Below are 12,703 nucleotides of genomic sequence, written 5' to 3'. Positions count from 1 at the left end.
GAGGCGCCGCCGGTGCCGGAGCGCTCCGCCAAGATGGCGTGTGTGCTGGAGGCGCCGCTCCGCATGAGCGTCCTCTCGGTGAGTGCCGCGGGCCGGGCCCCGCCTGACCTTGGCCCCCGTCGGGCCCCGCTGTCCGGCGGCGCCGGGAGCGGCCGTGGGGCTGCGCCGGGGGCGGTGCGGGCGGCGGGGCCGCGCTCTTTCCCTGTGCTCCCCGCGCCGCAACTTCTCCCGGCGCGGGTTTTCGCTTTACGAGGAGCCCGTTCCGTGGTTGCGGAGGCACCGGCGCTCTGGACGTGTCGTTCGCTGCTGACACGGCTCGGGCTCGCCGGCCCCGGGCAGCGGCTGCTCGGCACGCGGAGGGCCCCGGCGCTGCCGGCGCTGCCCTTGCTCGGGGGCTGCGGAGCAGGGCAGGGGCTCCCAGGTGCGCTCGCAGCCCGCCCCGGAGCGGGGGCTGTGCCGGTGCCGGAACCGGGGCTCTCTCCTCGCGGCGTCCCGGCTCCTGCGACAGGGAGGAGCCGCCGTGCTGCGGGAGCCTCTGACAGCCACCTTCCCTTCCCCGGGGACGGCCTAGGGCGCACAGCGATCCTGCTGCATCGCACGGGTGCTGGGAGTAGCGATGCAAAAGGTGCAGCCCGCGTGCTGCGGCAAGAGCTGAGGGTTGGCGCTTCTCCTTCTGTTCCCTGAAAAATTCATGTTGCTTAAGAGATCCGTGAAACTGATCATGTCGATAAATTCTTTTTTTGGGGGACTTCCTGCATGTGAATGTCCTTTTACATATTGCGGACCTCGTAGCTGATGGGATGGAAGCCAGGATATTTTAGAAACAGAAAGCTGCGGGATCTTTGAAGTCTAGAAGAGTTCTACGTGTAAATACATAGGTCAGATAGGTAAAAGTCTGTTGCAGTTCTCAAAAATACTGTCTTTGGATACACGGTGGAAGTGTATCTGTAGGATTTACGTGGCATAATTTAATAGTGTTCCTGGAGACAAAGGAGCCTTGCTGCCTCTAGATGATTCTTCTCTGTGATGTGAGACCACAGGCAAGAAGCTGCTGGTGCCTCTTGACATCGGGGTGGGAAAGCAGGAGTAGACTCAGCCCGGAGCAGATACTTGTTAAAGCAAGGAAGAGTTTTCAATTCCCTTAGAGCTCTCAAGGAAAAGTCATAAAGTTAGCTTAATGAACATAAGCTTAATGAAAAGAGAGCTGGTGAAAAGGAAAAAAAAAAAAAAAGAAGGTGAGATAATGGAAACACTCCCTGGCACGTGTTTGTGAGAACCTGGAGGGAAAATTCCCTTTCTCTTTCCCAGCCTTGTATTTTGGAATGCTTGCCATCTCCGACTTTGGATCTTCTCAAAAGGAATAACAAATCAGTGGTGCATAAGTGTGTAGCTTACAAGCATGGTCCTGTAGCCGAGAAGAGAATTTGCTTTGTCTTATACAGCTCTATGGGAATGTTGTGGGGAATACTGTGCTGCTGTTTCATTGAAGGTGTGTGGCACAGGCTCTGAAATGTAGGTATGTTGTGACTAAGTTACAGAAAAATGTCTTGTTAGGAGCTTCCTTCTTCTGGAGAGCTTGTTTGTGGGTAGGGTTCTTGAGCAACATAAACTGCTCTTTGAAACTTTTTCTTCCAGGAATTAATTTTTGTCCTATATAGTAATTAAATGTAACAAAATTGCGATTCAAGGCAGGCTGATAACTGCAGTTCATAAATAGCTCTCTGTTAACTTGCTTTGACACTTACCATGTTGTTATCTACGTTATGCACCTCATCTTCTCTTGATTATGCTTGAACACAGGGTTATCTTTGTGTGATGTTGCCCAGCAGTAACACACTGCACATTTATGTGGGTTCCCTGCCTCTTGCCTGGGCGGTTTTGTAGACTTGCTGCTGCATGAGCCACTGTATGAATTGATATAAACTATTGCCATTGTTTGTTCTCTCTCTGCAGGAGGTCACAGCCAGTAGCCGCCACTATGTCGATAGATTGTTTGACCTCGATCCCCAAAAAGTCCTGCAAGGTGTCATGTAAGTCATTGAAACACTCTTGGGCTCTTGCTTGTGCATAGGCCAGGTGTACTTGATCTTACTAGAGTGATAGGTCAAGGGCAAGAAGCTCTTCCTATGGTTTCTTTGAGAAATGTAGTTGGCAAATCTTAATACAAATATGTCAGTATTGATATAGAGATAGTATTGATATAGACTCTGTCTCTGTAGTGCATATGGTTCATAACACAGCCTCCCAGTTGCCAGAAATGAGGTTAAACATTCTGTGAGCACTGAAATTTTTTTCAGATATATTTCTGCCTTTTGGCCGCATTTTGCTTCTCTTCCAGGTCTGTTGAGACTCTTTTCTTTTACTGCACTGCCAAGTCAGTGTACCTGCCTCTTACTCCTTCTCCTGCTGCCATGCCTGCGTGCTGGCTTTGAGTTTTTTAATGCTTGGCTTCTGTCTCCCCGTGGGAACTGCAAGCTGCAAGAGAATGGTTCCACAGAACTGAATTTGGATGCAAGTTATATTTCCGTACTTCTGTTTCATGCCAGTGGTCAGGGTAGTGACTGAGAGAGTGAGTCAAGGAGCAGGAGTGAAACTGCTGCGAGGCTCTGGTTGTTCCCTTGCTGTCCTTGGGCCATGAGCTTTCCACTAGAATCACTTTTCCAGCGAAGTGGCAAGGGAGACCTTGCCCAGGACGGACTTTGGTGGTGAAACCAGACCAGTTTGGGCTTACCAGTAGGTTGCTGGCTGTGACTGTCTACTAAAACACCAGGAGAAGTCAGAGGAACAAGTGGATCAAAAAGCTGAGAATGTTGGTTGTGTTACTTAGCATGACCTGAGTGAGAGTTTCCCAGTGGCAGATGAAAACAGTTATTCCAGATGTCCAGGGGCAACATCTCAGTGTCCCTTTAAAATACATGAAGAACCCAAAACTGACCTGGGAGCTTTCTTGGCTGGAATACCCCCTCACCTGTATAAGAACTTCTGATACCCTGCTGTAACTATGTACAGGTCCCTAAGTCTGCTCTAGGGGAGTCTGGCTTTGCTTCCACCCCTTGGCCTTTGTAGTCCCCTCCTCAAAAGGGTGGTGGGGTGGTCCTGGGGAAGGACGTGTCTCATCCAGTGTCCCAGTGGGGTGACTGAGCCCCTTTTCTCCCAGGCAGATGCTCTGAGCCATGGCTGGCACTCCGTCCCTGCTCTCCTTCCTTTTCAAAGGACTGGAGCCCACAACCCTTGGTAATCCCTTCCCTATCTTTTGATATGTTACTCATCTTTTGAAGTATAACTGGTCTCCCAGAAACAGGAGTTTGAGGCAGCATCTTTGTCTCAGATAACATCTGAAATTCTTCATCTTGTCTGTGGGTGTCAGTGGATTCTATGCTGAGATCCTTTTCTTGTATTTAAACACAAGAAAATACCAATTTATTTCACAATATCTCTCACAGGGCAGATTTGGATGGTGAAACTGTATTTGTGATGCTCTGGCTGAAATCTTAATTGTGAGAGTATCTTTACTGAGTCTGAGCCAGTCCTCTGTGGCAGATGTGTTGTTTTTGAAATATTGGTGGGTGGGTGTGTTACAGTCCATTTTAGAAAAATTGATATAAAAGATAGAATAAGACTATAAAAATATATATAAAAGATGGAATTTAGAGTAGTGTATATATGAAAAATTTCTGTCAGTCCAGGATTCCTTTTGGGTAGAAAAATACTGCTTTGTCCTTCTTTCTTTGATTTCAGGGTATATGCAGAGGTGTTGAAGTTGGAATGAGCTGGTATTTGGGGTGGACTAGGAAAGAATTAAAGTTTTTCCAGGAGTGCCTGTCAGAACCTTTACCAGATCTGCTGCATCCTTTGCAGAAAATCTTTGTTTCCTAAGATGTGCTGTTTTTTCCCTGCATCCTGGCTGGAAATACTGATGACCTAGATTTTTATTTTGATTGATGGAACTGTATGAATATCAAGAATGAGAAAATGGGCTGTTGTAAGAGGCTTTGTTTCTGCAGATTGTCTTCAGTTACCATAGTCCTGTTTTTCATATGCTTGAATGAATAACTTGGGCTTGGGGCTTTTTTTCATTGCGTCTTTGTAATTTTAATGAAACCCAACTTCTGAATGAGCTTTGATAAAGGTAAAATGTACCTAAATGCTTCTTGAACTTGAAAATCATGCCAGTCCAGTTTTCATCTTGTAACTTGAGAAAGCTTTAATTACATATTCTGAAAGCATTTAGATGATTAAAATCTCTTTTTTTCCCTTTCTTTCCCATGAATTTTCAGAGAGGTGGTATTTAGAGTTTTCTATGTCCAGACAATAAAGCTTTACCTGGTTAGGAGCTTTTTTATTTTTCTTCTACTGGGAAATCAGAAACCATTTCCTTCTTGTCCAGTACTGCTGTATGTGGGTCTATTGATCTTATTTCAAAATGTCAAGTTTCCTGCAGAACAGCTGTTCACATCGTTTCTGTCCTGCTCATGTGGATATTGATAGTGGGTAGGAAGGGGAGAATTGTGAGTACCTGCCACTAAATCCTGAATTTCTGTTCAGGATTTGAAAAGTTGAGATGACTACTGCCTTTTTTACTGTACCTGGTAGTGAACTAAAGTGTTCAAAGCCCATCTCCATACCCACATCTGTGTGGTAGTGTGTGTTTTTACCTTCTGCTTACTGTCTTTGTAGATGAGCAAGGTTAATATAGTAGTTCCCTTCTGTAAACATGAACTCTATATTGTGGCCATGCTTATGCTTGAGAGGTCTTTTCAGGTTTGCTTTGTATCTCCTTAGGTGCTCCTGTGACCCTTTCCTCTTGCTGTTGTAGAGCTCAGGTTTTCTCCAGCGTGCTCTAAGTGCGTTCTGCAAGGTCAGCACTGATGTCAGGTGTGCAGCTCGTGTTGGCAGTGCTTGCACTGCCTCACACAGACACTGCAGGGCATTAAATGCTGTGGTCTCTCAGAGGTTCTCTTCAACGTTTTGCTGTTACTGGCAGAGGAGCAGAACAGAAGTGGCTCTGTAAATTTCTGTGTTTTTGTGACAGCTTCATTTGTCCCAAGGTGGTTGCTGCAACATCATCTTGTGCTCTGCAGTATTTATTTATTTTTTTAAAAGCATTTCTGCACTGTCATCCTTAGACTGTCATTTGCTTTTCACCTGCTGTTAAGCTCAGGACCACATTGTTCAGATGCAAGACTGATACCTGTTTTTATCCTCTAATTTATTTGCTGGTTGGGGGCTTCTTTGAGAGACATTTTATCATGCTTACATTTAGCTTTGTGCCTTCCAAGTGGCAATCTATCATTTTATGGAGAGCTGTGTAATCCCACCTCAAGGCTGGGTTTGAAAGGAGCGTCCTTTCTGACAAGCCTGGCTTACTCAAGGTCCCAACTGTTTCTCATCAGGCTGTTCCTCAGCAGTCAGAGGGTGTCATCCTCTAAGACTTGTAGATTACCATCCTTGTAGCGCACTGAGAGGTCCTGTGCTGTGGCTGTTCCTGTCCTTTATGGCCAGCAGGAATTAGTAGACAAGCATTTTCCAACCTCACGTGAGCATTTTATTTCTCAGCACAGTGAAAGAAACATCCTATAGAAATGGCACGTGGTCCTCACACTGTGTGTGTTTTGCATCCAACTTTTTTTATTTTTCTGGTTTGGGTCTGTAATAAGTGTTCCAGGCACACGTTTAGATGGCTGTGTCATAGTGTCCTGTGTTCTCAGCTATGGCTGTCAGAGGGATCATCAGTGCAGTGTTCACACATGCCCACTGCAAAAACTCTGTGAAATATGAGAGGCAACTTCATGAAGTGAGAAGAGAGGAAATTCCCATCTCAGTTCTAATGGAGCAACAGGTACCCCCCTTCAGACAGTTGTGAAGAGCCTACTTCTGCTTCTTGTTCTTATCTGTTAAACAAACCTTCTGTAACACTAACTGATGAACACTTGTTTCCACATTTTGCATCCCAAACAGCTGCATGACATTTTCAGTCTCAGTGGCACTTCTGAACCTCGGTTTTCTGCAGGAGCTGTTTTGGTTTTGTGCATATTCCCTTGGCCCTGTGGAAACAGAGCAGTCCTTGGAGGGTTGTTCTGTCACAGTTTGCCCCTGTACGTTTTTGGTCAGTTCTGTTGTCTACTAGACAGTACACTGTAGTAAATGCATATCCCGCATGAAACTTGGAGGTGTGGTTGGCTAACAACAAGTGATGTAATTTTCCGAAGCATTATTTTTGTGCAGAGTCATTCATGTGTTGAGGGAAGAGGCTCCTCAGTCCCTCATTGGTGCTTTGTGAACTGCAGGATGGGCTCTTTGTGGCTTGGAGCTGGGAAGCTGCAGAATCTGACAGAAATTGGAGCAGGTTTAGGTGGTGCTGGGAGCACTGCTCCATTTGTTGGTTTTTCCCTTTCCAGAGGTGAGCTGTGAAGGAAGGCTTTTCAGAGGGAGAGAAGGAACTGAAAGGCTTAAACATCTGAGAATTAACCAATGCTCTGTGCAGAGGGTCTTTCAGTGCAGTGGTTTTTCTAGTCAGGTGGAAGGATGGTATAGACAGAGGGAAGAGAGGGAGATGCACTTCAATGCAAGTGTATTCCTGTCACAGAGAAAAGGTACTCACACTTCTGTGCTTTTTTTATAATGCAGCAAAAGGTGCATATGCAGAATAGCTTTTTTTTGGCAATAAGTTGTTACATGTTGTAACTCCTGGTCTAATATTTAGAGGTGGGCTAAACTTCAGGCGTACCTATGACATTTGGCCAGCAATTTCACCCTTACAGGGATGTTTAATATTTCAAGCCTTGCAGTTACTGCTCTGAACTCATGAGAGAATGATGGTTATTGACTCTCTTTCGCTGCTGCCTTTGAGATGGCTGTGAAGGCACTTTTCTCCAAAACCCTCTGTTGATACCACCCTCAGCACGGTGATACTGTTGCTGCGATGATTTCAGGCTTGGAGTCAGATGAGGGAGGAGGAGCAGCCTCTGTCAGACTGGCTGATGGAGCTGGAGAGAATGGGGCGAGCATTGGTCGCAGGAGTCCTGAGGTGGGACTCAGTAACAGACCTCAGGCTGAGCACAGCTGAACACTACATGGCCATTCAGAGTTTACCTTGCCCTTATTAATCTGTTACACAAAGGCAGTGGCTGCCTGCCTGCAGGGGAGGGCACATGCAGCAGGCAGCTGAGGGAGAAATAGTTCTGCCCTTTGGGGGTGTGGGGGGTGTTGTCAAGACTGAACTCGGAGGTTGGGCCTGAGGGATGTGTGCCACAGAGCCAGCAAGGCTGCTGAGTTTGTGATTCTTCATATTTGGCATTGGGAGTTTTTGGTTCCAAGCTGCCAGTTTGCACTGATTGGAATCAGTATTAAAAAAAGTTGAATTTAGTGGCTTTCCAAGAGAAGCTCATTTTCCATCTGCAATATGGAACATTGATGCTACTGCCCTGTGAAGGGTTGGCATTTCTAATAACATGCAAAGGACAGAACTCTCTTTACCAATTAATTTGTGTACCAGATGATTCAGCTGACTTTAGTGTGTATGCTGTGGTGCTGGTGCTGAACTGATAATGTCAATTGTTGAGATGCTGTTCTTTGGGGATTGTAGCAGGAAGGCTAGCTCATTGAATTACTTGCTAAAATATACTTCAAACAGGCATTATCTGAAATGTCCAGGAACTCCAGAATGTGAGAGTTTATGGGCCTACAGATATTAGGGGATTTCTGTTCTAATGAGAATTTAGTAACGCCCATTTGAAAAAGGGAATTTAGACATGACTAGGCCAGTACAGTATCTTAGCCCTGATGGCTATTTGGAGATAAAAATCAGAGGTTTTGCTTCATATCAGAAGGACTTTAGATTATTATAATCTAATGGGTAGTAGCTATGTTAAATTAATAGGGTCTGGTGATCCTTTGGTGGTTGCTGGCCTAAGGTGCAGTGGACAGTGTCAAACAATATTCCAAGGTCACATCTAGAACAGCCAAGTGCAGGCTGCAAGGCCATTTTAAGCTATTTTCCTGTACTGAATGAAGCTTAAAACTTCTTCATGTGGATCACTTGTCGTGGGCAATATTCTGTAGATAAAGAGTGGTGGGCTTAAAATGGGACAATGGACTTTAAATAAAAGGGACAGTGAATGAAGAATAGTGCAGTAAAAATGTAGTGTTACAGGTATCTCTTGGTTTAATGAAATTTCATTTAATTTTAGCTTAAGCTGTGGGATGCACTGCTAAATGCTGAAGGCAGTCCTTCATACTGGGAAGTGAAATATCCTTGGCAGGGAGATAGAGACATAAAAACCCAAGGTACCACAGTTACCTGTATTTGATATTTTGGGTCATTCATGTGAAGCAGCAGTGGTGGAGCTGCTCTTCTCATGTGGTTTGGCTGTTTCGGGACAGTTGTGAAAGAAGTGTTTTGCTGATCTGTCATCACAGAGCAGGGATTTTCTGAGTGAGGATTTGTGAGAGTTCTGCTGAGCTGCAGCTGTTTTGCCCACACCTCTTTTGGGGTAATTCTTTACTGTTAGGACCTAGTGTGGTTAAATAGCAGAGATTGATGCTGAAATTGAAATGCTGGTAGCACGGAGCTCTCTCGCGCTATGGTTTGTGTGGTTTTGTTGGTTTTGTTTTTTTAGTTTATAGAGGTTATATAATAAAAGTTAGCTAAACTCCCATCCTCCACTAATTTCAAGCCCTTTAAATTTGGGTTACATTGTTTTTAAGGCTGAGTGAGGCAGATTGTCTATCCATTACTGATCTTGTGTAACTTGTAGCACAATATCCAGACTTAGTACAAAGGATGAGGCAATAAAACATACTTGGGAGAGGTGGGAGAAGTAGCAGCTTCCTTTTGCCAGTCCAGGTAGAGACTGCAAAGGAACTTGAGTTGAAACTGCAGCCAAAGACATGGAGACCTGACGTTGTTAAGCTTGATCAGAAGGGCAGCACGTGATGTAAACTCCGATGTGGAAGTGAAGGTTTGGTATGAGAGGTTTCTGCAGTCTGTCACACACAGCGAGAGGAGCACTGGAAAACAGGATAAATTCAGGCTAGGAGCAAGCTATCAATATCTAACTACAGGTATGGGTCACTGAAACACTTCCCTTTCTGTTTGGTAGACTTTCTTTGGCAGGAAAACTTACGACACGGTAAGTTGCCTCTCCAGAGAGGATACTTGAGATAGGAGTTCAAGCATTCTCAGTGGCATTGTGATATGGAGGAGTTGGGTTAAATGATCACTTTTAGCGTTATGTGTGTTAAATTCTCCTGTTCTGTGGTGCTGTAATTATAGCCAGGTGCTATTTTTCTACAGCACTTTGATTTTATGCACTGAGACTACAAAATTAAGATGGAGAACAACCATGGATTGAGGAGCTTTTGTTTAAATATTGTTTATTTAGTTTGCACAGTGTGTTGATTGTGTCACAGTTTCCAAGTGTTAAAATTCAAAGGAGTTGAGTAATGCTGTCTTGATGTGCTGCTTTGTTCTCTCCTGTAAAATCATCTTTTTCATTGCATCAACTGATATTTTTGAATGGGATTAGAAATCTTGAAACTTTGCTTCCCAACTTGATGATTAACCTTAAAAATAAGCTGATTTAGGACTTCTGTGGTTTGCTTGAGTTGGCAGGAGTTTGTAACATTTTATTCACTTGATTGGACCAGGAATCATGTTAGTACACTCTGCTTACTAAAGGAGTAGAAAACAGCTTCAAGCCATCTTAGTATCCATCTTAGAAATTAATTCTGTGACAGTATGGATGGACATATTTTAGCATGCAAAACTGGTCATTAATTCCTGATGTTATTTTGCATCTGTCTACAAAAATGGGAGAGCGGAGGGAAGGGAGCAGGAGGAGGAGACAAAAGCTGTAGGAAGCATAATTGTCCAAACTTAGCTCCTCCTCAGTGGGCTTCTGGCTGTAGTGCAGCCAGTGCAGGTGCCATTTGCTTCTATGATCCTGAAACTTAGAAACTCTCCTGGAGTTGGGGCAGCTGGTTTTTGTCTGAGCTGTGTCCCTGTATCAGCTGCCAGTACCTCGGCTTTTTAGAAGGTTGTATTTTGAGTTTTTGAAACCTTTGAGAATGCTGCTTTGCATCACTCTATTGTTGGTGACTTTGGGCAGCCCCTGGTAGAGAAATCTCCAGCCCTGATAGTGCTTTGTGTGGGGAGCTTCCTCTGGCTGTGTAACTGGCTCAGAAGCTCTGGGAACTGTTTCATACTAAAAGTGAAAGCGTTGGCTGGAGGTGCCCAGGGCTACTTTTCCTTCTGTGATTGTTCAGCTCATGTTTGATACCCTCCTCTGTCTAGGAACCCCTGAGATATGGCTCCTTGCTGTTTTCAAAAGCCATAAGATGAGGAAATGTCATGCAGGCTGTTTATTTCCTCTTCTTCTGTGGAGTTCCTGTGGCTGCTTCCTCAAGTCACTCTGGTTGGTTTCAAGATCTTTTGTATTGCTTTGGTGGAAGGTGACGTAGGAAACCGCCCGGGCTTCCTAACAGAATTCTACAGTTTGTTCTGTTTGTGCTTGATTTACTGTATTTAAAGATGGAGGTAGAACCAAATTGCCCCGTGGGTGTCCTTGTATCCATGCTGCTTTCTCAGGGTTTCTTTTGCAGGAGAGATGCAGGTATGGGGGCTCACTGGGGATGCTGTGAAAGTCGCTTCTTTCTCAGCTGGGACCTGAGCTCACTCTTCTGTTGCATTGGGATTTTATCCCGTGGAAGGAGTCCCGAATTTAGAACTGACCTCATGAAGACGTTGAACTTCAGTAACTTCTGTGTAGGATGAAGGTCAGCGCCTCAGCTTCTTTCTGCAATAGTAATTTTCATTGACTGCTAATTTTCTCAGGGTGTAGACATTTAATAATATTTTTTTATTGGTTAAGAATCATTGAAACTGGTCTTTTACTCACAAACTGTTATATTTAATATTGCTTCTTGCTTATCTGAAGTGGCTATATCTGGTGCCTTTAAGTAATTACACATTAAATATCAGAATAAAACCAGAACTTCATACACAGGTGGCAGATTAGTTCCTCTTGTAACTCTTCTCAAGCTGTATTTAGATGGAAATTAGATTTTTCTTTAGTTTAATGTACTCCTAAAATATTGTAAACACTCATGCTGTGTTCATATACTAGCATGCATTGCACTTTATTTATAGCTAATTAGTTGAACTGATTGCTTTTGGGTTGCAATGTTCTAAAACATTGCTAGAGCTGATAAACATCACCTGATAATTTTTTTCTGCTTTTCTCAAGTTTGTAGGAAGAAAATCAGTCTTGCTGCTCTTCTAGTCTCTAGGTTGTTTCATAACTTAAAGCTGAGTGGTCACAGGGCTGAACTGATAAAATGGTATTTTTATTTCTTTAAGAAGCAATAAGAGATTGAAAAAGCTGGTTTAGCACTTCAGGAAGCAATATTCCCAAGCACTTAGCTAGGATCTCGGTAGTATTTTATTGTTGGCAGCCTGTGTTACTCCTCCTTGCAGGTTTTTTTAATGTAAATTACTTAATTGCACTATAGTAAATGTCAGCATAAGTATCAGGTTTTAAATCTATACATTAAATTGATTGTAATTCAAGTTATTTTGTTAAATGATTCAGAATTTAGTCTGAATCTAAACTATAAGATTTAATATTCAGGATATTAAAAAAAACCAAACCAAAAACCCATCCAACCTCGAATGCATCTTAAGGGCTGTTTTATGGAGCTTCAGATTTGTCTTTTGGCTCTCCACAGTTGCAGTCCTGAGCTGAGAAACTCAGTAGTGCTGAGGTGTTCTGGGTGCAGGTGCCCAGTCTGAGTTTCTCTTGGGAGGCTGCTCTGGCTGTGCTGGTGCCTGGCAGCAGGCTCATAACCTGCTGGAGAGCTTGGAGCTGGGAATTGGAAAGGCTGCATCTCCCTCTGGATCATGGTCCTGTCAAGGGTTAGGCCTGGAGTCACCACAGATGAGTTGTTCTGCTGAAGTTCTCATCTCCCTGTAACTGCATTGTCCTGCTGTTCCCTCCTTCCTCATGCCAAGGACTCCTTTGCACAGAGGAAATGGGAGCAGGGTGCCTGACATTTGGAAATAAAGTGGGTGTTAGTTTTGGACTCAGTTTCTGAAGTTTGTTACCTCTTGTACAAGATAGTGATCTTTGCTGCTTTTTTTTTTCCTTGGATGAATCTCATGATGTCTTGGATCTGAAATCAGTCAAGCTTGAACTCGTTGGAGGTGGTGTTCTCAAATAAGGGAGTCGCCCTCAGTTTTTCCAAGGTTTATGATTCACCAGGGACCTGGTAGTCTAGAACAGCATGTGATAGTTCCTTACTTCCTAGGGAATTAGGCTTCCTTATCAGGAAAACCTCTATAAAATGTCATATGGAATGACATAATTATTTTTCATAGTACACAAGAGAAATCTACTACTATTCAACATTGAAATATGGTATTTGAAGGGTGTTCTTGCTTTCCATAGCCACGACTTCCTGTGTACTGAATAGGGTCACTTCTGCAGGTGGCAGCTTGGAAGAGAGAAGCGTGGCAGGGAACTTGGGAATGCCATAATGCACACAGACATGGGGACCTTGGAGTCCTGTCTCTGACAGGTTTTGGTCACCTTACCAATATGAAGGTATTTGACTTGCCTGCAAGTTGAAGTTGGTCAAATGTATATGTGTTGGATTTGTCAGAAATTTCAAGCTTGTGCTGTTTCTTACCTGTCTCACATAACTT

General features: G+C 44.0%; 1 protein-coding gene across 5 annotated transcripts in view; it reads left to right on the top strand.

The window, feature by feature from the left end:
- The first annotated feature begins 6 nt into the window (after positions 1-6).
- ARMC8 (armadillo repeat containing 8) overlaps positions 7-12,703 on the top strand; it is a 63,364-nt gene continuing 50,667 nt past the window's right edge. For all 5 annotated transcript variants that reach the window (XM_042024735.1, XM_042024736.1, XM_042024734.1 and 2 more), the window contains exons 1-2: positions 7-78; positions 1,954-2,030. In XM_042024735.1, coding sequence (XP_041880669.1) covers positions 34-78; positions 1,954-2,030 — 122 coding nt within the window. In that variant the 5' untranslated portion in view covers positions 7-33. The remainder of the gene's footprint in view (positions 79-1,953; positions 2,031-12,703) is intronic.

The sequence above is a fragment of the Corvus kubaryi genome, unplaced genomic scaffold (assembly GCF_017639235.1).
Source record: "Corvus kubaryi isolate FWS band 111438036 unplaced genomic scaffold, C.kubaryi_AGA036_p1.0 37264, whole genome shotgun sequence".
Classification (NCBI taxonomy): Eukaryota; Metazoa; Chordata; class Aves; order Passeriformes; family Corvidae; genus Corvus; species Corvus kubaryi.
Note: the sequence above shows the minus strand (reverse complement) of the source record. Positions and strands in the feature narration are given on the sequence as shown.